At 31.0% G+C, this 23756-nt stretch overlaps 5 protein-coding genes and 1 long non-coding RNA gene across 10 annotated transcripts; 3 read left to right on the top strand and 3 right to left on the bottom strand.

The window, feature by feature from the left end:
* The first annotated feature begins 64 nt into the window (after positions 1–64).
* On the top strand, positions 65–3999 carry LOC146723127 (uncharacterized). Its single transcript, XR_014924737.1, has 2 exons — positions 65–536; positions 1839–3999. It is a non-coding gene; the product is annotated as an uncharacterized LOC146723127 (long non-coding RNA).
* LOC114932250 (uncharacterized) lies at positions 1761–10461 on the bottom strand. The gene is made up of 6 exons (XM_029304407.2): positions 10119–10461; positions 9435–10026; positions 6182–9331; positions 4424–4705; positions 4202–4357; positions 1761–1894 (listed from the first exon to the last, which is right to left on the bottom strand). Exons 1-3 carry the CDS (start codon positions 10250–10252, stop codon positions 9011–9013), a joined length of 1047 nt encoding a protein of 348 aa, XP_029160240.1. The 5' UTR covers positions 10253–10461; the 3' UTR covers positions 1761–1894; positions 4202–4357; positions 4424–4705; positions 6182–9010.
* puml (pummelig) lies at positions 5377–8996 on the top strand. Of its 3 annotated transcripts, none has more exons than XM_029304387.2 (7): positions 5377–5622; positions 6224–6303; positions 6383–6589; positions 6901–7251; positions 7344–7461; positions 7542–7728; positions 7825–8996. In XM_029304387.2, the coding sequence occupies exons 1-7, from the start codon at positions 5591–5593 to the stop codon at positions 8059–8061; spliced, it is 1212 nt and encodes a 403-aa protein (XP_029160220.1). In that variant the 5' UTR covers positions 5377–5590; the 3' UTR covers positions 8062–8996. The 3 variants fall into 3 exon arrangements, with proteins under 3 accessions (XP_029160220.1, XP_029160233.1, XP_029160226.1); XM_029304400.2 differs by lacking the exon at positions 5377–5622 and adding an exon at positions 5851–5908; XM_029304393.2 differs by lacking the exon at positions 5377–5622 and adding an exon at positions 5945–6097.
* Positions 10462–10741: 280 nt separating the features above from the next.
* Positions 10742–13818, bottom strand: LOC114932226 (uncharacterized). 2 transcript variants are annotated; one of them, XM_085483056.1, is made up of 5 exons: positions 13090–13131; positions 12693–12813; positions 11597–12449; positions 11026–11454; positions 10742–10885 (listed from the first exon to the last, which is right to left on the bottom strand). In XM_085483056.1, exons 3-5 carry the CDS (start codon positions 12399–12401, stop codon positions 10860–10862), a joined length of 1260 nt encoding a protein of 419 aa, XP_085339182.1. In that variant the 5' UTR covers positions 12402–12449; positions 12693–12813; positions 13090–13131; the 3' UTR covers positions 10742–10859. The 2 variants fall into 2 exon arrangements, with proteins under 2 accessions (XP_085339182.1, XP_029160210.2); XM_029304377.2 differs by lacking the exon at positions 12693–12813 and having other exon boundaries at positions 13090–13818.
* LOC114932259 (calcyclin-binding protein) lies at positions 13519–15644 on the top strand. The gene is made up of 2 exons (XM_029304418.2): positions 13519–13759; positions 13958–15644. The coding sequence occupies exons 1-2, from the start codon at positions 13739–13741 to the stop codon at positions 14618–14620; spliced, it is 684 nt and encodes a 227-aa protein (XP_029160251.1). The 5' UTR covers positions 13519–13738; the 3' UTR covers positions 14621–15644.
* On the bottom strand, positions 15129–23209 carry Agpat1 (1-Acylglycerol-3-phosphate O-acyltransferase 1). 2 transcript variants are annotated; one of them, XM_029304442.2, is made up of 5 exons: positions 22743–23209; positions 19530–19845; positions 19292–19457; positions 18821–18967; positions 15129–18759 (listed from the first exon to the last, which is right to left on the bottom strand). In XM_029304442.2, the coding sequence occupies exons 1-5, from the start codon at positions 22925–22927 to the stop codon at positions 18752–18754; spliced, it is 822 nt and encodes a 273-aa protein (XP_029160275.1). In that variant the 5' UTR covers positions 22928–23209; the 3' UTR covers positions 15129–18751. The 2 variants fall into 2 exon arrangements, with proteins under 2 accessions (XP_029160275.1, XP_029160269.1); XM_029304436.2 differs by having other exon boundaries at positions 15129–18967; positions 22743–23208.
* Positions 23210–23756: the final 547 nt, after the last annotated feature.

Below are 23756 nucleotides of genomic sequence, written 5' to 3'. Positions count from 1 at the left end.
ATTACTGTTGCCTAGCAACCGCGCGCCTTCGACGCGCGGCCAATCGCGCGCCGCCTCCGTCACTTGCCGTATTCAAGCGCGTCGCGCCGCGCATGCGCGCGCAGCTGCCGCGCAGCGCCGTGACAGCTTTGCTCCGCCGTAGTTAGCGAAGTAGTTCCGTTCGTTTTCGTGTCATATCTATCCTTCTCCCCCGCGCGTTCCTCCCCCACCCCTTCGCCGCAAAACTCGCGTACTATAACCTAAAAATTTGAAAATGCTGACTCCATCGCATGGAGTTGGATTATCGATCCTCGAGCACGATGGATATACACGCGCGCTCTGTGTAATTATAAATTTCACGGAGCGCGAGGAAGCTCCGATATCTTGATATGATGATGCGACTACCATGTAATTGTTTCTATGAATAATTGAAGGAAAGGGGAGAAGGATTTTGCGAAGGGGTGCTATCGCCAGAGCGTCGACGCTCCGTTGTCTAAAGTTCCTAGGTGCGGTCTATGAAAGCTGACGTATAAAACAATAGCGATGTCCAAAGTCTGGTGAGTATACGTCTTTATCATCGCTATGAATCATCTGGATGAATGAAGTCAAGAAAACTTTTCTCATATGTCATGTCATTATGTTCATAATTAAAAACGTATTTGATATATACATCATTATCTTCAATCTTTAGAGATTTCTTTGGAACATTTTCATACTTTGCTTTCATCCCTAATAAAAACATACTCTCAAATTGCTGACATAATTTTTTATTAGGAAATTCACCATACCATAAATAATCTTCTGTCAGATGCCCTAATGTCACAAGTCAGCATATCCTCTAGAATCTAGAACATCTTTTGTAAGTAAAGCAGTCAAATAAGACTTCAAATTAAAAATTATGCCCTCTTCTACAGGTGTCACAAACTTCAATCCATTCTGTTTATTCCCTAATAACATGCCTTTACTCATATTAAATGGAAATGATTTAACATAAAAAATTAGCTCAGCTGTGTCCAATATTTCTTTATCGTTACTTTCCGTAATTCTATAGAACTCACATATTATCTTCCTTTTTATATTGTCCAGATATCTGCTAAACTAGTACTTATCCATACCTTTATCAAATGAGACTTCGATATTTTTGTCATTGCTTTGCAGTGTAAAATTAGTTTCAACTGTATTATGAGCATAATTATGTACATTAAAAGTGCTAATCAATGTCCTTACTGGTTCTTTTATATTAGGCATACTACCTCCCCATTTTAAATTACGACAACTATCTTTTATTACTGCTTTTCATTACCACTACTAACTCCACTACAGCTTGATCTACTCATAGAACTGCTAGATGGATTAGACCAATGTCTTTCTTCTATCTCTCTGGCTTTATCACTATGATCATCGTACCTTTCTCCTTTAACTCACAAAATTAGTCCACCACCTGGTTCCTTGTTTCGCTCAATCTATTCTTTTTCTTACATGAACCTTTTTATACCATCATCATTCGGCATATTACACTCCAATAAAAATATGTAATAAATATACCAATAGTCATAGACATTCTCTAATAATTAAATTATTACGTCATTCTAGAAGTATTAAATATATATTAATTGAAATTGCCTATATAAATAATTCATTTAAATTTGTCTAAAGCAAAACAGAACTATCTTTACTTATTCTATTTAAGAATCTATTTATTTATGTTATACTATATATTTATATTGGAATTGGACAAGAAAAAATAAAGCTTTAATTTATATATATAATAGACAAACCAATAGATTAAAAATCCTTTAATTGCGATATCTGACGTTACTTCAATTCCAATAGTTATTATATCGCAATAATGATTACAGATGATTTCGGTGCACTCCACCTGGTCGAGGTACGATGAATAATCGGAGAAGACGTCCTGGAATAAAAAAAAAGAAGTTATAGTAGCGAAATATGGGGATTCTCCTGCGTCGTGCATTCACGTGCACCAAGAGATGCCTGTTGGATCGTATAATTTATTTGTCCGGGTGCGAGATCTCATCCGATTCTTACCTCATCCGTGTCTCTCAACCTTGAAAATTCACCTATCTTTTGGCGACTTCGGTATCGTCTGCTACCCGCGAGAAAGTAGTGCCCAGCAGGCGACGCCCGAAACGAAGCACGTGTATTCCTACGCCACCGCGACGTATGTGTACGTGTGTACGTGAGTTCCGTGCTCACTTCACACACACATATATATTATATATAAATGTGCGTGCGTATCCTGCCGTCCGTCCGTGTTCCTCGATTTAGCGAGAAACACGCCTTCTCGACACATGAAATGTTTCTACTTCATGTTGCCTTCAGATACTTTAAATACATCGTTTTCGACACCCTTTTCTTATATTGCGCGTGTTGATTAATGAGATGAAGACAAAAAATTCGAAATTGTTCTTTGTTGCAGCATCATGTAACTGCATTATTCGTTATATATATATATATATGCGTCATCTGTGATAACACTTTTTTGTACTTGTCACAGACTTTCTAAGACAATATTCGAGACATCAGAATTTAATTCCGTGTCATAAATATGAATAATATATATAAAATGTACATATTCTTTTATAATTATATATAAATATAATTACAGAGTAAGTGTATATAGAGAAAAAAATTATTTGACACAGTATAAATATATATTAAACATTTAGGTGTTAATATAATTTGATCCTCATCGTTTATGCACGTTTATCGTCTAACAATGAACACAAATCACAATATCTATGGCGCGATCATGCGGTTGAATTCGCGAAACAATTGGACTGAGTAATGAGAATCTCATGCAATGAGGATGTGCTGATTGGGATGAATGGCTTATATTGTCGGGAGGGCAAAAAGTGTTCAGAGCTTTTCTATCGAGGTCTCCGGATACGAGATACACAATGTCGAGAATGTTCATCAGAATTTTTGGAACACATTTGCATTATACATTTCTTGTTCTAAAATTTTTAATTGCAATAATTGCATTGTAAAAAATAATAACTACATAAAAACGAATTACGATAACATACTTTTAATGTTAAATCTTAATTGAAAAATATTATCATACTTAAAAAATCAACGTTTTACTTTATATAGGTGCAGCCCATGTTTAATTTGCTATATGTTCTACAAGATATATATATATATATATATAGTTCACATAATTAATCCACGTGTGCTTATGTACACTCCTATGTAATTTCGCGAAATTAGCATGTAGGTGCAAGCGGACTGTGTAACAAACATCGGTGTTAATTGATCGTATGATAAACTCGCGACATAGTTGCTTTGTACAAGGTACGATGAACAATAAGCAGCATAGCGATTGTTACACCGTATGATTCCGCATTGCGTCAAGCGATGGAATAGCGTTCAATTAATATTATTAATCACGATAGGTGCAAAACGCAAGTGCATATTAATTCACGAAATCCAATCATTGCAGTTACGCGTCATCGCTGATTTGTGTAACTCAGTTCCCTTACTTATTGCGTCAATGAGACTTTATTTTGCGCTAATCTTGGAATTTATTTGATTTCGTTTCAGCGATAAACGTAAATTAGTAACAAAACGGTAAACAAGATATACATATGTAGGACAAGTTATTTTATGTTTATTTGCTATGATTTGTATTTCTAAAATTACTTTAATGAGAGAGTCCGGAAATTCTATATAGTTACGATCGAGAAACATTGAAAAAACATTAAAAATATTTTTTTTCTTCATCTTTTTTACTTGATTTAATTTTTCTATATTTGTATATTATTTATGTTTATTAATTTTTTACATTATTTTCATCAAGTTTGATGCTACTGATTAATTATGAATGAAATTTCGAAACAATGATGAGAAAGATTTGAAACTGTTTCATGTTTATTAATAAGTTCAATATATATCACATCGAACACTCGATGAAAGATATTACGTTGGTCAGTATTTAAGCAAAAGAAATGTAAAAGTAATGAACGCACAATTAATAAAATATGATAACGATACACACATATGTGTTAATATATCTACTTTGTATAAGGAATTATACTCGTCAATTTACACGAAATTATTCACGCGTTATCATTCACTTTTATATTTTGGCCTTAACAATAACACGTTGCGATTACCGGCGCGATATAATACGTCATAGAGAAAAAGAGCAGACATATATTATCAGCATTTTTATCGTACATTGATATGCATTACTTACAAAGATGCGACCCTTGAACTGTAGTGTCTTCCTCCCGGTGTCGAGTCGGCATAATCGACGATCTTCTAGACAAGGAATTTCACTTATGTGCGTATAATTATTATGTTGTAACATAACAAGTAATTAAATGACGTCATTTTGAATCGCCGAAGAAATCTAATGAAAAACAGGAAATATGAGCAACGCGATTCTCACGCGCGCGTTTGATTATGCGCGACTTACGTCATAATCAGCTGATGCTCCAGATTCGAAATCCGCGTCTCATCCGGTCTGATTCGTCTTCCCGGATGATAGAATTTGCCGGTGCCTTAAATGTTGACGGTTCACAGTTGATAAATGCTTTCTGTTTTCTTCAGTTATCATGCAACTACTCTTACTTTTTTTACATTTTTTTTTCGCGAAATTCAGATTATATTATTTCATTCAAATGCGGAAATAATTGCTGGGGGAAACTGGTTTATGTAAATAATCGATTTGTTGCTCTTCTCTAAAACATAGCTCCACCTGTAATATAAACAATAAATAAGTATATATGAATAATTCATGAACCGAATTCAATTTTCAATTCTAAATTTAATAGTTTTAATAATATATTATATATAGTTATTAAAATTTATTATTATAATTAATATATAATATATGTATATTAATATAATATAATATATATAGTTATTAAAACTATAGTTGTAAACTATATATTATTAGTTTCTAAATTTACTATAATTTTTTATATATCTTCTCATCGCGTTTGAATAAGAGAAAAAAAGGATAGATAATCACATCCAAAGATTTCTTTACACGTCGAAATCATTGATTCATCTATATACCTGATTTTATCTACAGTATGTATCGTTTGGCTGTGCGAATTATTGCACGAAAAAAAATATTTTTTCTGAAAAATATTGAGTCGCGTGAAGTTGTCTTCACTTCACTAAAAGCGGCATTCGAGGGTTGAAAAATCGATCTCGAAGAAACTTCGAGATCGATTTTTTCGCGAAAGAAGAAGATTCGCATATGTAACTACATAACGCAAAACATATATATATATATATATATATCTATATATATATGTGTGTGTGTGTGTGTATAGGTATTCGTTTGCCCCCGCGAACGAGTGAACGAACACGCTCTAGAAATTGCTTTCGATATCAGCTGTTTCTTCCCCCTTCTGACATTCTCCCCTCCAGCACGTCGTCGAAGCCGCTGCTCGCTCGGCCGAGCGAGCGCGTTATTTTATTTCGCACAGCAAGCGCGCGTTTCCGTTAGATAATAGCATCGTGCGCATTACGGCACACACGCGCGTGTTTTTCCGCGTTGTCAACAACAAAAAGGGCCGGATCGCGGCGAGACGCGACCGCGAGAAGGTGATTTTGCACCCACGTTGCACCCATGGCAGATCATGAGGTCGTCCAAGCGAAAAGGTGAGCGATTTTGTGTCAAATATTTTCGCAATTAATCGTGAAAATTCATCCTCGCGAAATATGATTCACACGTCGCAATTTTAAAACGCGATTGCCGCGCAGTCATCGTTACGTCATTTATTGGCATCATGTATCTGTACACCTGCGTTTTGCGACAATTTTTCTTTTGCGCGATGATGACAGATTATTTTATTAATAGAGGCGGTAGAAAAAAAATCGGTCTGACAAAATATATATATATATAGATGAACACGATGTGACAGTTTTATGGTTGTTAACTTGTTAAGTGAGTATATCTTTTTATTAGTTTCTTGCAATTCATTTTCGCAGTGACAATATTAATTATGTAGCTAGAGAGATATGATGTAGATAAAAACGTAGTAGATAATTGGAAGCACATGATATCACCACTATTAATACATATGTCTAGAGTATTACCTGTGTGATGTAAAAGCATGACTTGTCACAAATTTTTGTTAGTTGTATTATTTTCGTTGATATAAATTTTGGAATATATTTTGTAAAATAAGAAATATATATTTTTTTTTCAATTACGTACGTATGTGTACGAGAAAAATAATCCTTTTTTTTTCCTAAACAGCAGCTGGATTTGGGGATGGTTTAGTTGGTCTGGATCATCTTCAACCATGTTACGTGCTGTGGAAAAAAAGATCCTGTCATGTAAATAAAATATAATTAAATTTTAAGAATTTTATTAAGATAAATAAAAATTTATATGTGCTAATTTCAATGTTGCAAGGTTTAAAAACGGCATATAGAGGATGGTATGTGGATATTGGGCCAGTAGTGGGTCCAGCGGATAAAATATGGACTATTTCATTGAATGAAGAATCACCAAGAACACCAATTGTTTTATTACATGGTTTAGGAGCTGGAGTAGCATTATGGTGTTTAAATCTGGATGCGCTTGCATCTCAGAGACCAGTGTATGCCATTGATTTATTAGGTAAGACATAGATATTTTGGATATCAAAATATTTAAAACTTTTAGTATTCTTTATATATATAATTTCATATATATAATTCATATATATTTTTTATATATATAATTTCAAATTTGTAATTTCAAATAACATGATGCAATCTAATAGATCAAAAATTCTTTCTGTTTTCATCATTGTCCACTTGAAAAATATGACTCATACATATCTATATGATTAATTGATTGAACTTTGTAACTGCATACAAATATCTTTTACTAATTTACTTGATAGACTTGTGTATAATATATAATTACTTGAAATTTTTAATTTTTAGGATTTGGTAGGAGTAGCAGACCTGTTTTTAGCAGCGATGCACAAAAAGCCGAAGAACAATTAATACGTTCCGTAGAAGAATGGAGAAGAGAAATGCAACTAGAAAAATTTGTATTATTAGGTCATTCAATGGGTGGCTTTCTTGCAGCATCTTATGCTATGCAATATCCTGAAAGAGTAAAACATCTCATATTAGCTGATCCATGGGGTTTTCCTGAAAAACCATCCGATACTCCTGCGAAAGCAAGTGATGCTGCTGCGAAAGCAAATATACCATTCTGGGTTAAGGCTATAGCATTTGCAGTGCAACCTTTGAATCCTTTGTGGGCAGTTAGAGTTGCTGGACCATTTGGTTAGTAGTGTCGCTATGAATATATTTATGTACATATATGAGTGTATCTATGTATATAAATCTTACATTATTATATTAAAATTATATTATAGGACAGTGGCTCATTGAAAAGACAAGACCTGACATAGTGAAGAAGTTTACTCCTCTGTTAAAGGATGATACTACTATAATTTCGCAATACATACATCAATGTAATGTGCAAACACCATCGTAAGTTTCAAAAATAACATCTCGAAACAAATTAAAGAGTACTGTTGTACTATATTTTTATATTATATTTGTTTTAACAGTGGTGAAAGCGCATTTCATGCAATGATGCATGGTTTTGGATGGGCGAAAAATCCTATTGTTAAACGGATGGATAAGTTAAGCAATGACATACCTATAACATTACTATATGGTAGCAGGTCATGGGTTGATAATTCAGCTGGTGAAACAATTAAACAGAATCGATCCTCATCATATGTTAACGTCCAGGTGTAAAAATTAAATTACGATAGTGGTGAAACAGATTAATTTGCAACTGTTTGTACAAAAGAATAAATTATAAATGTATAAAATTATATTTTATAGGTAATTACCGGAGCTGGTCATCATGTTTATGCGGATAAAAGTGAAACCTTCAATAAATATGTACTGGAAGCATGCGCTTTAAGTGACTCAATATCTCACTTAACATCATCAAATTTACGTTCGTATGCTAAAATCACAACTGATGAAGAAGTAAATGTAACTTTAGCCAATGAAACGTTCGAAACACGAAGACCTGAAGAACAAAAATTAGACACATCAGGATCGACTAAGATTTAATTAAAGTCCAACGCGCGGAATTTATTCTCACAAAATAGAACATTTCACTTCTTATTAGTATAGAGAATTATTAATCACTTTATTATAATATAATGGAGAATATTGCACACGCGATATATTAAATTATAAGTTATTTTTTTGTTGTGTTCTACAACACAGCAGCTTTATATAATATATAAAAATGATAATGTAAAAATGTAAACTGATAGACGTTGGCTTTTTGTGATAATTGATTGTAGATATTGCATAACTATTTACATAATTATTTCCACTTTCAGTTTCGAAAATTATGACAATGTATTATTGCAAATATGCGAAATTGATAGAAGAATAGTCTTGCCATAAGTAAGATTTATATTCTTTATACTCGTCAAGTTTAAACACATCGATTAAAATCTTATACAAAATGCTATAAGAAATTTATATAAGTCAACGAGATCAAAGAGCTTGTATATGACATGTAATTACGTGATAAAGTTTTGTACATTATGTACAGTCTTGCCTATAGGTGTAGTAAGTACGTGCGTGCACGTATCCTATCGTAACAAAATCGTGGATCAAAATTAAAAAGAAAGCGGCAATATTTTAGGAGTCTGTTTATCATTTTTTAACTAGGGTAAAAACGTTACCACACATGATGATCATTTTATACTTGAGAAAGAAGATGAACTCCCTAAAGCTCTCTTTTTTTAATCTTGGTGCAATTTAATCAATATATCATTGCAGTTTACTATGTCTATAGTCTTACCTTTGTTAAAATAGACTAATGTCCAGAAGATAGTAACTAGTCTTTTTATTGTTGTGAATTGCATTATCTCGAAGATTATGTACATTGTGCAATACATTTTATTATTAATAAATTATTGTACACAAATGTAAGAAAATCGAGAATTAGTATTATATTTATATTGAATAATAAAGATTGTTGAGAAATATACCAGAGTTGAACTTATCGCATCTCACTGTCGTCGAATTCGTCACTGTAATTCTCATCGCTATAAGATTCATCTTCAGGGTCATCAATAGACTCTATCTCTTGTTCAAAATTATTTAATAATGCATGTTGATGCAGTTGTTTCGTACGACGTAGGCGTCTTTCTTCTTTTCGTTTCGCGACTAGAAATTCAGAGAAGATCTGTTTCTGCTCTTTCTGTGTTAAGAAGTTGTTTTCTTTTGGCACTAGATTGGAAGAACTATCAACGTTAAAGTCCATGTCTACTAACGTTCGTCTTTGCACAGCCTCTTTTGACTTAGAAACAGAAGCAATAATCTGTAACAATTCAAAATATCTCATATATTTATTGTTGTTTTTATTGTAAAACTCTTATTTATTACAAAATTGAGAATATGATTTCTAACAAAAGATAGATTACCTGGGACATAATTTTATGATGATCTAATCCTAATACATCGTGTCTCATCACTGGAAATTCTATATAAGGTTCATCTATTTTAGAATCATGATTTGTATCTGGTTGCGAGTGCAAAGTTTCTATTATATCAGTATGTGAATCATTCCATTGTATTGGTTCAGAATGTGTCTCATTATCCAAATTTATTGCTGCTAATCTTTTTTCTACTTCCGTTGCCATTGAAAACTGTTTGTCTTGGACAAACTGGATAGGAGGTACTATGCCTATAACACGGAGCTGTGATAGTTCATGTCGAATAATTCTAGCACATTGTTGCAATGCTTCTTCGCTAACAAATGAGGAGATATTATCAGTAGTGTGTATCCAGAACACATTGACGTATTTAAAATCTGACGTGATTTTCACGCAAGTAATTTCTATGCCTCCCTTAATGATATCGGACACTTCCCCCATCGACATCAAGTCTGTAATGTGCTTCATAAAAAGTTTATCTCGGACTACCATTCTACGCATTGTTTGTGCAGAGATTGTTTGATTAGATTGCTTGATGTCTATAGTACTTTGTAAATCTGTCTTTGGATCATACCACTTTCTGCAATATAATATAATAAAAATTTGCAAAAATTTCACAATAGAAATTTGTAACTTAAACGTAAACTTAATTTATCAGAAGAAATCTCTCACCTTCTTGATTTATGAGTTCCATGCATTAATTTTTTCATGAATTTACTCTCTCTGTACAAATTCCAGTATGTACTTGATGAACTAATGCATCTGAATATTTGAAAGTACGTAATAAAAGAACATGTGTTTCGCATGTTGTTCAGCAATCAATGATATACAATTTTTAATTAATTTCAACAATAATGCACTAATAGTCTAATAACTAATCTGCTCATTCTCCAGTTAAATTCTCTCTGCAAAGGTGTAGAACACGTTTGAAAATAACCAAAGGATAAGGTTAGAATAGGTTGTAATATACTGTGGTAATATATTAGACAGAGACCTGATATCGTCTCTTTAATAAAGGATAATTTTTAAAAATTTGCAAAACTGCGAATACAAAGTTATTGAAAATTTGAGAATTAAAAAAAAAATAATTAAAAGTTGGCAGAAAGATTTACTTAAAGAATAAATGTATAAAATTAATGTCATAAAACCATTTAATTCATTATACATTTACACATCTTACACTTGTTACAACATACTGTAAAAATTAATAAAATATAAAAAAGTACTTTTATTTTTTTTTTATAAAAATAAAACTTGAATTTTTCTGAACACATGTAGTTAAGAAAGATCAAAGCTATACATATTTTTTATATATTATCATTAATTAATTATGACAAATATTTTTTCACATTTTTACATCATAAAATTAACATATACAATAAAATACTATAATCTGTCTTCTTGTACTTTGTCTTAATAGCGTCTCTTGTTTTCTAATGCTAAAATATTACAAAAGGATTAGATACTACAAAAGTATATATAGAAAAATTATATATAGAGAGACAATTACATATCACTATATAATTATATCGCAATACTAATATAAAATATTTAAAATCATGATGATTTTATTTTTTACCTTTTCTTTCTTCCATAATCTCTTTTCTTCTATTTTTGAGTTCTGTAGGCAAATTTTCAATCATACTCTCAATAAAATTATCTAAAACTAATGACCTATTCATCGATATTATCGGTTTTCTACAGACAGGACAATCTCTTCGTTTTTTACTCCACATACGTATGCAGTGGTCACAATATGTATGTGTGCAATTTAATGTTGTTGCTCTCACAAATAATTCTGAGCATATGCTACATGTCAATTGTTCGTCCATAATGTCACTCACTTTTCCAAAAACATTATCCTTAGTATTAGCCTCCACAACATTTTGGCTAAATTCAGTTAAATCTATTGTGTCTAGTATATGATATTCTGAAGATTGATCAACATTTACCAATTCTACAACTATACAATTATCTGCTGTACTTGCTCCATCAGTTATTATGTTTGCTGAAAAATAGAAGTCTAATAAAATTCAATAATTTATAGTAAAAAGTTCAAAATCGTCAAAAATATATAATTAAAAAATAGTATCATATATACAGATAAAGAAAACAATTTTCTTTTTTTAATAAAATTTATCAAAACATACCATTTAACATTGCCTGCGAAGTTCCCGCCCTTGCTTCTTGTTCTTTTAAGGCTCTTTCTGTTTCTTTCAATCTCTCTTCTAGAATATTTTTTTCATTCAATAATTGAGCTTGAATATTTTTTTCTTCCTTTACCTTATTTTCCATCATATTTCTCCATTCTATTTGTTGTTCTTCTCTCCATTTTTCCATTTGTTCTTTCATTTTTATTTCTAACATTTCTTTCTCTTGCTTACTCATATCTAGTGCTTCTTGCCACTTTTGCTTCTCTTTGTTTATCCTTGTCTCAAATTGCTGCCTTTCATTCTCTAATTTTTCCAATAACTGGGAATACATGTTATTTAAATGTTGTTCTTGAGTATTACCTGTCTTTATTTTACTTTCTAGTACTTCAATTTGTCTTAATAAATTCTCTTTATCATCTTGAATAACAGTCTGTTGCGATAACAAATCTTCAAGCTGCTGTTTTAATACAACTTGCTCCTTTTGTTTGATTTCCAGCTTATCCTTGAGTTCTTTTCTCTGACACTTTTGACTTTCGGCAAATGTTTTTTGTTGAATAAGAACAGTGTCAAGTATTTTTTCATCTAAACGTGGTCTCTTAACACAATGATCTTTTTCAGCAAGAGTAAATATATACTTGAATGTTTCATTAGGACTGAATTGTATAACATCACCAGGATAGATATTTTGTGGTACTCCAGGAAGGATGGGAACATTATTAACAAATGTTGAAGACGAACTTAAATCTTTAATCATCCATTCATCCTTATAACATTTAAAGACACAATGTCTTCTAGATATCATAACATCCAATATAATTTCATCATTATCTCTTGCACGGCCAATTTTAAACTGTAAATATTCCCCCAAAAAGATTATATTTACAAGATTTACATATTTCTGATATAGATACACCACAAAAAATGCAATAAAATGTTATAAATAAATAATTATATTAACTTGTGTGGGAGTTTAAATTGAATTTATGGTTTTACTGTATTAGTAGATATTATTGAGACTGCCTTTTTAACTTATACATTATAAAAATTGTATATATTTTACATATAAAAATGAACAAAACATTTTCATACATACATATAGGGAAGATGCATATATTTATTCTAATATATATGTATACAGGGTATCCGGTGACTCGCGTATCACCTCTCGTGAAGTAGAAAAATCCTCTACCATTTTGCAGAATATTTTACTGAAACTAATTAATATTAAGTTTTGTCTGCTTCACTTAAATTTTAATACTTAAATTTAATATTAATTAATTATTCTCATTAATTATTAAGAATTTCGCAAAATGGTAGAGGACTTTTCTACTCGGTTTGACTTGCTTACGAGGTGATACGCGAGTCACCCTGTATATATATTATTACTCTCTCATTAATAATTAAAATTGTTTGAGACATAAGTACGACTGAGAAATCACAATAAATTCTTACAATTAATTCGTCTAAATTAAAATAATATATTTTATTACCTCATTTTTGTCAATACGTATGCAACTTTCTTTATCCATTCGCATTAGAACAGGTTCGAGAATTTTTGGCTCCACCTCATCGGACATTCTTTTAAGAGACTGTTCCATTATTTAATAAAATAATATTCCACAGCGTCAAAATGAATACATACATTAAACACAATTCCTTGATATTGTCACGACATTCGCGTACACGAAATCGATATATGTCATGTTATTAAACCAAATGTTTAAGAACGCTTTTCAGCGCAAAAAGACGCGTGGGAGTTCGTTTGAAAATCCTATCTCGTATCTAATTGACCAATCAGCAAGACGTCTCTTTAGGGTTGTCCGCGTCGCATTTTCCAACTTGCTCCTTTTCACTTCAATGCGCTCATATTGGTCCAATTCGAGGAGTGCACCAATACGAACGCATCCTATAAACTCTACTGTACAAAGTGCAACAGTGCAGAACAGATTTGACCAAAGATTCGGATTCGTATCTTTGTCTTTCCATCCAGCAGCGAAAATTCTGGAAGATTGTGTGCCGTTCTATCGTGAATTTCGTCAGCATTTGATCTCTGGGTGTCGGTTCGAAGACGTTCATCTCTCTATAAAATTACGATATCGTGAATATTTTGCGTGAGCTGTGAATTATTCAACAAGAACAATGTCGACGAAAAGTGACGAAGTGAGTGTACTATTAAAATTCTATTTTATGTTTTGTTTTCTACTCAAAAATTAGTATGATTAATTTAATGTAATAAAATGTATATAATTTGGTCTTAATGTATCAAATATTTTACTGAAACTAATTAATATTAAGTTTTGTCTGCTTCACTTAAATTTTAATAATTTTGATACTTAAATTTAATATTCTTCTCAACAGGTGAAATTAGACATTGAGGAATTCAATAGTTTACTCGAGCAGGCTCATAGGCAACGAAGTAAAGATGTGCTGACACTGGAAATTAGGAGACTACAAACGGAATTAGCAAAATTACTTGAGGAAAACAAGGATGCAGCTATCAAACCAACAACTCCTTCGCTCAATGGTCCCCAAAAGTGCTATGAAGTGAAATTGAACAATTATGGATGGGACCAGACGCTCACAACAGTGAAAATCTATATAACATTGAAAGATGTTCATCAGTTGCCCAAACAATCCATCATCTGCAATTTTACAAAAGATTCTTTGGATTTGCGAGTACTTGGTCTGGATAACAAAAATTATAACTTGCCAATCAATAATTTGTGTGCTGAAATCGACATCGAGAAGAGTAGTTTTAAAATAAAGACTGATATGATTGTTGTGTTACTCACAAAAAAAGTTGCCAAAGATTGGTCTCACATTACATTAGTAGAGAAGAGGATCAAGGATGCGAAATCGTCATCTGTACCGGAATTGGGCGAGGACAACGATCCCGGGGCTAGTCTAATGAATCTTATGAAGAAGATGTATCAGGACGGGGACGACGAGATGAAGAAAACAATAGCGAAGGCATGGACTGAGAGTCAAGAGAAACAGAGAAGTGGTACAATGGACTTGTAATTTCAGTAATGATCTACGAAATCTCGTAGATCTAATCTAGGTAATGTGCATCTTGTGTTTTTTTTGTTTGATACATAAAATGTAACATAAATATTGAATAAGAAGTATAGAGAGAATAATAGAACACATTATACAAATTTTTTTTTCTAGAAAAAAATTAAAATATTACACAATGTAATTACAAATTATAAGTTTTAAACAGACAAAAGAGAGTTCTTTTATATTTAATTAAAAAAATTTTTTAAATAATTAAAAAATTTAGACATATTTTGATTTATACAGATATTTAACTGACAATGACTTATATTTATATTTGAAAATTTAATGTATTAAAATTTTAATTTTTTGGTTCTATATCTTTTATTCTACTTCATATATTTCAATATTTAAATATAATTTAATTATAACCATATTGTAATATTGAAAAAGATTTATTTTATGAATACTATTTTCATTTTCATAGATCTTTGTATTATTGCCATTAAAGAGATAAATAATATACTCTTAATTTAAAATCAAGTTTCTTTATTTATCTGCTCTTGCATTTTGCAAACCATGTTTTAATTTACATTGCAGTTATTTATATAATCGATATAGTGTACACAAAACATTATAATCAATAAATTTGATCAGTATGGCTCTCATTTCGCAGACAAATAAAGAGTTCATATAATTCGTTGAACCCTGTTTGTGAATGTGGTCATTTAATTAATATTCGCTTCAATCGATCAATATTATAACATGACAAATGCACAGCCCAAGTACAAAACTCTTTGGATGATAAGTTATATGCTAATTTTTTACATAACTTTTATTCATGAAATTATTAATTGATGCAATAGATACACTTGCATTTAAATTTTAATCTTTTAATTCTATCTATGTATATTGAAGTAAGAATGGAACGATGTTTTGGTTTGCTCTATAAACTATCGTGTGATACCACTGCTCTTTCAAAATTGGTACAGAGATGATAAATACTTGAAGGAGATATTTGAATTAAATAAAGTATTATTTAAAGATATGATTTGTGATCTCATTTTCATAATTAAACGACACGTTGATAATTTTTGATAATAAAACCTACTTTATTTTCGACAAGAAGGATAGATGTTGATAATATATTTGTAAATACGAAAAAAAATTCTATAGATTTTTCTCCAAATCGCAAAAACTTTACTCCAAATTTCTATTTATTCATGCACGAAATAGTATTCAATTACGCTAGAAATCGTACATTAAACGCAGCTTTAACGCGTTTGGTTGAAAATTGTGCGTTTTTTTGTTTATCAGGAAGATAATATTAACGTGAAAGTCAAACGGTTACACGATTGTACCTAATGTAATAAAAAAACAAATTTTAGAAATTTCAAATAGTATTCTCAATAAAAGTTAGTCCTCTATCAGGCGCTAGTATTACGATTCTTTCGTGTATGAATACATTATTATCGAAATGCGCTCTTTCTATTCAACAAAAAATATGCAATAAACAAGATTAAGTATAATTTCCGCTATGGATCCGCTGTCAGATTCAATTCATTTTCATGATACAAAAATATTTGCACAATTCTACAGAGCTTAATCATCACGATATATAAAGTAAATGTTACAATATTAACAGTAACATTAAGACATAATACAACAGCTGCAATAACAGAAGTGTATCTTAGAAAATCTATAAATAGCACTTAAAAGATACATGTTTCATTATGTGAATTGTTCATTCATAAAGTGATATATAGCACGAATTTTTAGACGCAATTCATGTATTCGCGCTACACATGCAACGCTAAAAATAATACTCGGCTGTTATCGTTTGTATCACATATTGATCATATTTAACGCAAAACATGCAGTGCGAATTCGAGTTGAAGAATATAGATTAGAATAGAATTAATATAATGCAAACTGGAGACGCAGCGATTCATCTTAATACAATTTTTAAAACTTGATTTATGTCTCAACTTTTCTACATAAATTGTTCGCTTGTATATGTGATATTTTTAAGTTATATAGTTTCACAATTGGATTAATCGTATCGTAGAACATTTGACATATCGTAGATAATCGATATCTTGAAATATTTGTGTCTGTATAGTACATTAGGCAGAAATCATCTACCTGATTAAAGATTACAGGAAGCTATCAGAAGTCAATGCAATGAACTATTTAGTGACTAAACAAACACGATTCTAGCATGCTATTAATTAAATTGTGTTACAGCTATTATCACATAGCTGTTATAACTTACGAAAAGATTGATGTTTGATATAGAAAACATAAACGTAATATCACAGTATAAAAGTTTAATTATTGGCAAGACACCAATAATTAAACATATGATCATTTATTCATGATACTATAGTTGAGTGATTCATGATACTATAGTTAAAGAGTTTTATGGCTGTGACTAAGCGTTTATAATTCTATACCAAATCCATCTTTCTTTTTATATTGGAATTTTGTACAATATTGGAAAACGCAAAACACATGTCAGTGAAATATGTATAATGGAATATATAATTTTTAATAGTATATACTGAATTTTAGCAATAATCTCGGAAGAAAAATAAAAGCGTAGTTGACGCAATGCTTTTTTAAATTAGTCTGCTTTCTTTTTCATCAATTAGTACATTAGTTAAGATGTTCTAATTTAATAAATTGCAATAAGTTAGCAGTAAAGCATCATGTAAACTATGCTATAAAGTGAACACAGTTCCCAATTTTATAGGGAATAATATAAAAGAAAGCATTGACTCTTTACATAGGATGTCGCATTTATCTCAATTATAGAAAACAGGGGCGTACTATAATTAAAAATACAATATATATATAAATATACAAACACTCGAGAAATATCCAGAAACTAAATTTGATTTCTAAAAGATGATCACGATCAGTCATGATAAATTTTTCATAATATCGCAATCATAACTAAGTGAAAATGTATGTACACTGCAATACAATGTGATACACTATGTGTGTTTCTGATTTAATATATTATACAATTAGTAATAATATTATTTCTCTTTTCATCTTGATATTAATTTACTAAAAAAATAAATCAACAATCAATAATTTATCAACAAATTAAATTTTATAATACATTTCTTTAATTTTAATATACATTTCTTTATTTAATTATAAAATTAATTTTTAATTTACTTTTAAATTTTTTATTTTAATAAAATAAAATTAAAAATTTTAATTAAAAAGATGCATATTTAGAGAATTGGCTAAAAAATAAAAATTGAACTTGTTTTGTCTTTTTAGATGTTTAAAATGAAAATGTAATTCTGTAATTACAATTATATGCAATTATCATTCATACGTAAAATATAGAAATGTCATCTCATATAGAAATGAGTGGAAGCATAAAACAGACAAATAGGAATGTACAAGCATACCTTATATGTATATAACAAAATATATCTAATGTAATTTAGTGAAATCTGTTAAGTATAAATGCTAACAATGTTCCCACAATTTACAAAATGGATTCTAATGAATCATATTTACAGCTCATAACTCTACGAAAAATCATGTCAAATGTTTTGTCTTTTTCTTTCTATTCTCGTCTATGGTAAAGAGTGCTGTATAGTTTACAATATGTTGTTTTTTAAACTTACACCTAATTAATTAAAAGTGATGTTTATAATTCTTCAGCATATAACTTTTCTGTTAGATTTTATACTTATTTCACTTGTGTATTTTTTATCTTAATTTAAAAATGCAATATCTTTAAATTAAAATAATCTTTTGTTCATTCTATGATAAAAAATCATCTATAAAGTTCCACGTATCACGAATGACATTTGTACATCAATGATAATAAGTAAGCTTTGGTAACTGACTATGCGAGTGAAAGAATTACAGAAAGAGCTATTTAAAATTGTTGTGCGATTCGCACAGCTAAAAATAAATAATAAATTTATGAAGAATAAGGAATAAAATATGCAATATATACTGTGTATAAAATTTAACGCTATCTACGCTACCTTCACTTTGAAAAAATGTTAAAATATAAATTAAAATAATATCATGAGAGAACGTTAAGCAGATACTTAGTCTTTGGTTCCCGCGCGGAGGTTTATTCGCTACTCTTGTAAAAGAGTATTTGCTTATTCTCTCTTATTCCCCTGTAAGATGAGGTTGCTCGTTATGGTCCACCGGATGGCGATCATTCAGCATACGACTTACCGGCAGCGAGGGACAGCTGGATCTCGCGATTCATCGCGTGAAATACTTCGCTCATAGCGCTTCGTGTTTTCTCCAACAATTCCTCTACATTGTCCGTACTGAGTCCCTCCGTGGAAATGGGTGGCAACGTTGTTACGAGAACGTGTCCTTGAATTAAAATTAATAATTTTCTTTACATTTTTATTAATAAAAAATATTTCTACCAATAGTTTATTAATCTTCGAATAAACAATTGTTAATCAATTTCAAGTTGTTGAAAAATTTCTAATTTTCAAAAAGGAATTATCTTTATTAAATATAAATAAATTTGAATAACTTTTGTTGTTATAAATAAATTTATTAAAATTTTGAGCGTGAAAAAATAAAATAATCATTAATCTTATATCTTTGAAACTTAATTCTTGAAAATTTAATTAGATAAAAATTTTTTTGTTCTCCATATACTGTACGATCAACTTTACAATTTCTTACCTGAATCAAATCTCTTCTCTTCCGCCGACAAAAAATAATAGGAGGAGAATACGACCGGTAGTATAGGCAATTGGGATTTGATTGCGACATGGAAGGCACCCTTCTTGAAAGGGTGTATCTCACCGGTGTTGTGCCTGGTGCCTTCGGGAAATATCCACAGTTTGATCTACGAAACATCGAAAATAGCAGAAAAAGCTAATTGATAATCAGTGCTAATAATTTATGCATGGGATTTTACCTTCTTGTCCCGGATCTCGTTCGTGGCGGTGTTAAGTACGGATCGCGCTTTTTCGGAATTCATTCTGTCGATGAAGATCAGACCGCACAACCATGCGGCGAGGCCAACCGGCCACGCGTAGAAGATCTCCTTTTTGGCGACGACGGTGCATTTGTCCATCACCGGCCACAGATCGAACATCCCCAATATATCCAGCGAACTCTGATGATTCGCCACTATTATGCAAGCCCTGTCCTTCTCCAGGTGTTCTCTGCCCCTTAGCTCCCAGCGCAATCCCAGCAGAGTACTAATATGATGGCACACCGATGATGCCAATCTGCAAAATACATTTTATATAGTACAACTACGACTTGATGAAATCATAGAGACAAATGTCTTCATTTTAGATAATTTTCTTAATAAATATGTACGAAAGAATTGCCCCCATTCCACGTAAAATTCAAGCGCATATCCACGTTTAAAAATTATTATTATTAAATCGACGCACTTTTTTATAAAAAAAAAGAATGATTATATATGTACAAATAAATACACAATATGTATTATAAGATTTGTTGTTTGTTCGTAGTTGAATTGATTGTATTTGTTCAGAGTTCATGTTTTTATTTCCACATTGAAAGAAAAAAAGATAAAGATAAACTTTGAATTGCATATTCAATCAGTTCAACCCAAACAACAGATCTAAAGATTACGTAAAATATTTTCTAGTAGCATCTATTTTATGTCGTTTGTAGTTTAATATATTTTCTTTATAAAACAGTTGAATTGATTGATGCATTAGTCCAGAGTTTATTTTTTTATTTTCACATTAAAAGAAAAAGATAAACATAAACTTTGAATTGCATATTCAATCAGTTCAACCTAAAACAACAGATCTAAAGATTACGTAGAATATTTTCTAGTAGCATCTATTTTATGTCGTTTGTAGTTTAATGCATTTTCCTTATAAAACAGTTGAATTGATTGATGCATTAGTTCAGAGTTCATTTTTTTATTTTCACATTGAAAGAAAAAAATAAACATAAAAACTATGAATTGTATATTCAGTCAGTTCAACCTAAAACAACAGATCTAAAGATTACGTAGAATATTTTCTAGTAGCATCTATTTTATTCGATTTGTAGTTTAATAAATTTCTTATAAAACAATATTGTGAAAAAAATTACATTAACATTTTAAAGCACCTTTTAATCTCTCATGATTTTAAAAAAACAGAATAACCAATATGAGTTTAAATAACCAATATATGATTTTAAAGAATCAGAATAATAAGAACAGAATAACTTTACATTAACATTTTAAAGAATGCAACTTTTTATCTCTCATGATTTTAAAGAATCAGAATAACAAAAGCAGAATAACTTTATAAATATATATAACAACTAAAATTCAATATAATTTTATGAACAATTTATAAATTAACGAAAAAACGATAATTCTATTTATCAGAAACGCTCTATTGAGATAAGGAATGCGTAAATAATTTACAGATGAATTTATATATATATATATATATATATATATATATATATATCACATTTATATATATCATTAAAGAAAAGTTTGTTAAATCGAAATAATTTAAAGAGAAAAGATTTTCTAAATTTTCAAGAAATGTATAGAATTTTTTAAATTCTAAAGAAATTTGTACTTTGTATTATGTCCTTTCACATTTGTTTTCTATCAAAAGAGGTCATAAATCTTGGCAAATATGTTGACACATATGTTAACACGTAATAAAATTTGTTTCAAAATTTGATAATGTACTTTTAAAAAAATGAATAATTAAATTTTAAGCTCTATTCTTTTTTCCATTTTTAATAGATATAAAAGAGATATGAAAAAAATACACACACACACACACACACACACACACATATATATATATATATGTATATATATCGACTTTATAAAGTTATATTATATAAAAAATCAATGTTAATATATGTGTGTAAAGAAATTAAGTAAATTGAAATAATAGAAAAAACCATATGAATAAATTATGCTGAAATCATAGTTTAAAAAGATCCAAAAATTATGATTTTCAATGTTTCAAAAAAGATAAATATCAATGTATTGCAAAGATCTTAAATTACTGCTTAATAATTATTCCTGATCAATGGAATAAAAATTAATGTTAATATATACGATGTCCTAATGGTGTATGCACGAATATATACAGATAGTATCTAAAATATTTGGATCTGAGATGCTGGCAGCATATTAACACAAATATTTACTATCAATAAACCGGTACTAAAGAGTAAAATATAAAGGTGATATTACATTGTCGTATAATGAATTTATCGGATATGCAACGAGTGACTATCGAATAAAGAATTTCCACCAAGGAAATTTTTCTATCTAAGAGTCAACCGATACGTTCGACAAACATTTCGTACGAATATAAATATTAGCTTAACACAGAGATTTCCAATTGACCGTCTCTATTAATTACTCCTACGCACACTTTACAATTTTTTTACAATAACAACGTTATTACGTATTCTATTTACGTAAACGCTAATGTGACGTAAAATATTAAATGTGAGAAATATAAATAATAAATATATATATTGCTTCACAGTATTTATATATATTATTCTGTTTGTTCTGTTGTGTGTAAAGAGTACCATTATTATATAGGGAAGCGACTCATTTTCTCATAGCTCCGAGATACAAGTTTAAACCCTCTCCGCCTCCACTCATATCCAGCACTAACATTGACACGACGTTCGCAATAACAACCACAAATACCGCCGGCACCACCATCACCACCACCCACTAAACAACCAGCGAGCATCGGTCAATAAATTCCCGTGTTCGGTCGTCCCGGTGATTCTCGAGTTGCCCGCTGTCAAGCTAGCACGAGGAAGACCGTACGAAGGGAAACACACGAGGGAACCGTGTAATAACACACGAAACGAGACAACGAGCGAACGAGCGCAATAACACACGCAATATCGATCGATCGCGCTTATGGGGGTTTTCCGGCGAGACGCACATATGCATACACATACATAGACGTTATGTTATATGATCGATAACAGATATATTTTTTATCTTATCGTTGATAGAAATATTTTTGGAAGATTTCAGAAGTTCAATAATCAATCGCGCAAGTACAGTGTCTATACCTGTTTTTTTTTTTTTCGTTAGTACCCTATATATAAAGATTATATATATATATATATATATTATATATATACTAACAAGAAATTCTTAACGTTGCCTGGTCGCAGAGAGATGAGGGGCATCAGAAGCACCGCGTTCACCATTACGATGCCGTAATAGACCAGGAACTTGAAGTAGTAACGGAAGGTGCGGCTGGTCTCGTAGAGGAACGGCAGCACGAGGATGAAGCCGACGAGGATCACCTCAAAGCACGACGGGGCCATTTTTTACACAGGGGGCGAGAAACGTCAGACCAGTTGTTGATGGATGAAAAATGGTCCAATTTATTTGTGATGATTCTTATCTCTCCCTTCGCTGTCTTTCTTCTTTTGCACTCTCGGACACTCTCTCGGAAGCTCCCGATCTTGCGGGACTTCAATTAGCGAACCACCCGGCGGGTTTCTCAGGCTAACTCACCACTCTCTCGAGCTAAGCAACGCAACGCGCCGCTGCGCAGACTGACACCCAACACTGCCGTTTGGCGGCGAGCGGCAGTGTGATTTTAAATGTCGCTACTAGTAGGGGAGAGAGAGAGAGAGAGACCCTCGATACAGTAGTTCTACCCCTACTATAGCCGATCCCTCCACTGATGAATCTGCGAGACCTCGAGTTCGTTTCATAATGCAAGCTCTCTCGCGGTTTCTGCACTCGAAATGAGTGCAATTCAAATTTAAAAATACCTGAAAGAGAAAGCAACAATTATTGATTATATATATATCACCGGGATATATTCCGGTGATTTTCCAGTTATATCGGGATACATATATTTAACGTTATGTAAACGTTTAACAAAGGTTTTTCATTTGTTAACTTGCTAAATGCAGTTTGTTTCTTTAACGATGAGAACGTCCGTATGTATAGAACAGTAAAAATCTAAAGACTTTTGTATCACTCGAAGAATTGTGAGTCTTTATATTTTTTAGTGCACAGAGAATATTGATGTACCTAATTAAATTTGCAATCTTTTAAAATTCTATTGAATAAGCCTCAATAACGAATGGTAGTAAAAGTATTGTATAACGTTTGACTATAGTTGGACATTTACATATGTTT

The sequence above is a fragment of the Nylanderia fulva genome, unplaced genomic scaffold (genome assembly GCF_048542155.1).
Source record: "Nylanderia fulva isolate GAGA-0341 unplaced genomic scaffold, ASM4854215v1 Scaffold23, whole genome shotgun sequence".
Classification (NCBI taxonomy): domain Eukaryota; kingdom Metazoa; phylum Arthropoda; class Insecta; order Hymenoptera; family Formicidae; genus Nylanderia; species Nylanderia fulva.
Note: the sequence above shows the minus strand (reverse complement) of the source record. Positions and strands in the feature narration are given on the sequence as shown.

Excerpts from the sequence above, each read along its gene's own strand:
- puml (XM_029304387.2), top strand. The coding sequence starts at position 5,591 with ATGGCAGATCATGAGGTCGTCCAAGCGAAAAG. Across the intron at positions 6,590-6,900 it reads GTATGCCATTGATTTATTAG|GATTTGGTAGGAGTAGCAGA; the intron begins GTAAGACATAGA and ends TTTAATTTTTAG. Across the intron at positions 7,462-7,541 it reads TGTAATGTGCAAACACCATC|TGGTGAAAGCGCATTTCATG; the intron begins GTAAGTTTCAAA and ends TTGTTTTAACAG.
- LOC114932250 (XM_029304407.2), bottom strand. The coding sequence starts at position 10,252 with ATGCGAAACACATGTTCTTTTATTACGTACTTTCAAATATTCAGATGC. Across the intron at positions 10,027-10,118 it reads GGAACTCATAAATCAAGAAG|AAAGTGGTATGATCCAAAGA; the intron begins GTGAGAGATTTC and ends ATTATATTGCAG. Across the intron at positions 9,332-9,434 it reads ATCATAAAATTATGTCCCAG|ATTATTGCTTCTGTTTCTAA; the intron begins GTAATCTATCTT and ends GAATTGTTACAG.
- Agpat1 (XM_029304436.2), bottom strand. The coding sequence starts at position 22,927 with ATGGCCCCGTCGTGCTTTGAGGTGATCCTCGTCGGCTTCATCCTCGTG. Across the intron at positions 19,846-22,742 it reads GGCAACGTTAAGAATTTCTT|ATTGGCATCATCGGTGTGCC; the intron begins GTTAGTATATAT and ends TGTATTTTGCAG. Across the intron at positions 19,458-19,529 it reads ACGAGATCCGGGACAAGAAG|ATCAAACTGTGGATATTTCC; the intron begins GTAAAATCCCAT and ends GATGTTTCGTAG.
- LOC114932226 (XM_029304377.2), bottom strand. The coding sequence starts at position 13,197 with ATGGAACAGTCTCTTAAAAGAATGTCCGATGAGGTGGAGCCAAAAATT. Across the intron at positions 12,450-13,089 it reads TACGTATTGACAAAAATGAG|TTTAAAATTGGCCGTGCAAG; the intron begins GTAATAAAATAT and ends GAATATTTACAG. Across the intron at positions 11,455-11,596 it reads TTCGCAGGCAATGTTAAATG|CAAACATAATAACTGATGGA; the intron begins GTATGTTTTGAT and ends TCTATTTTTCAG.
- LOC114932259 (XM_029304418.2), top strand. The coding sequence starts at position 13,739 with ATGTCGACGAAAAGTGACGAA. Across the intron at positions 13,760-13,957 it reads TGTCGACGAAAAGTGACGAA|GTGAAATTAGACATTGAGGA; the intron begins GTGAGTGTACTA and ends TCTTCTCAACAG.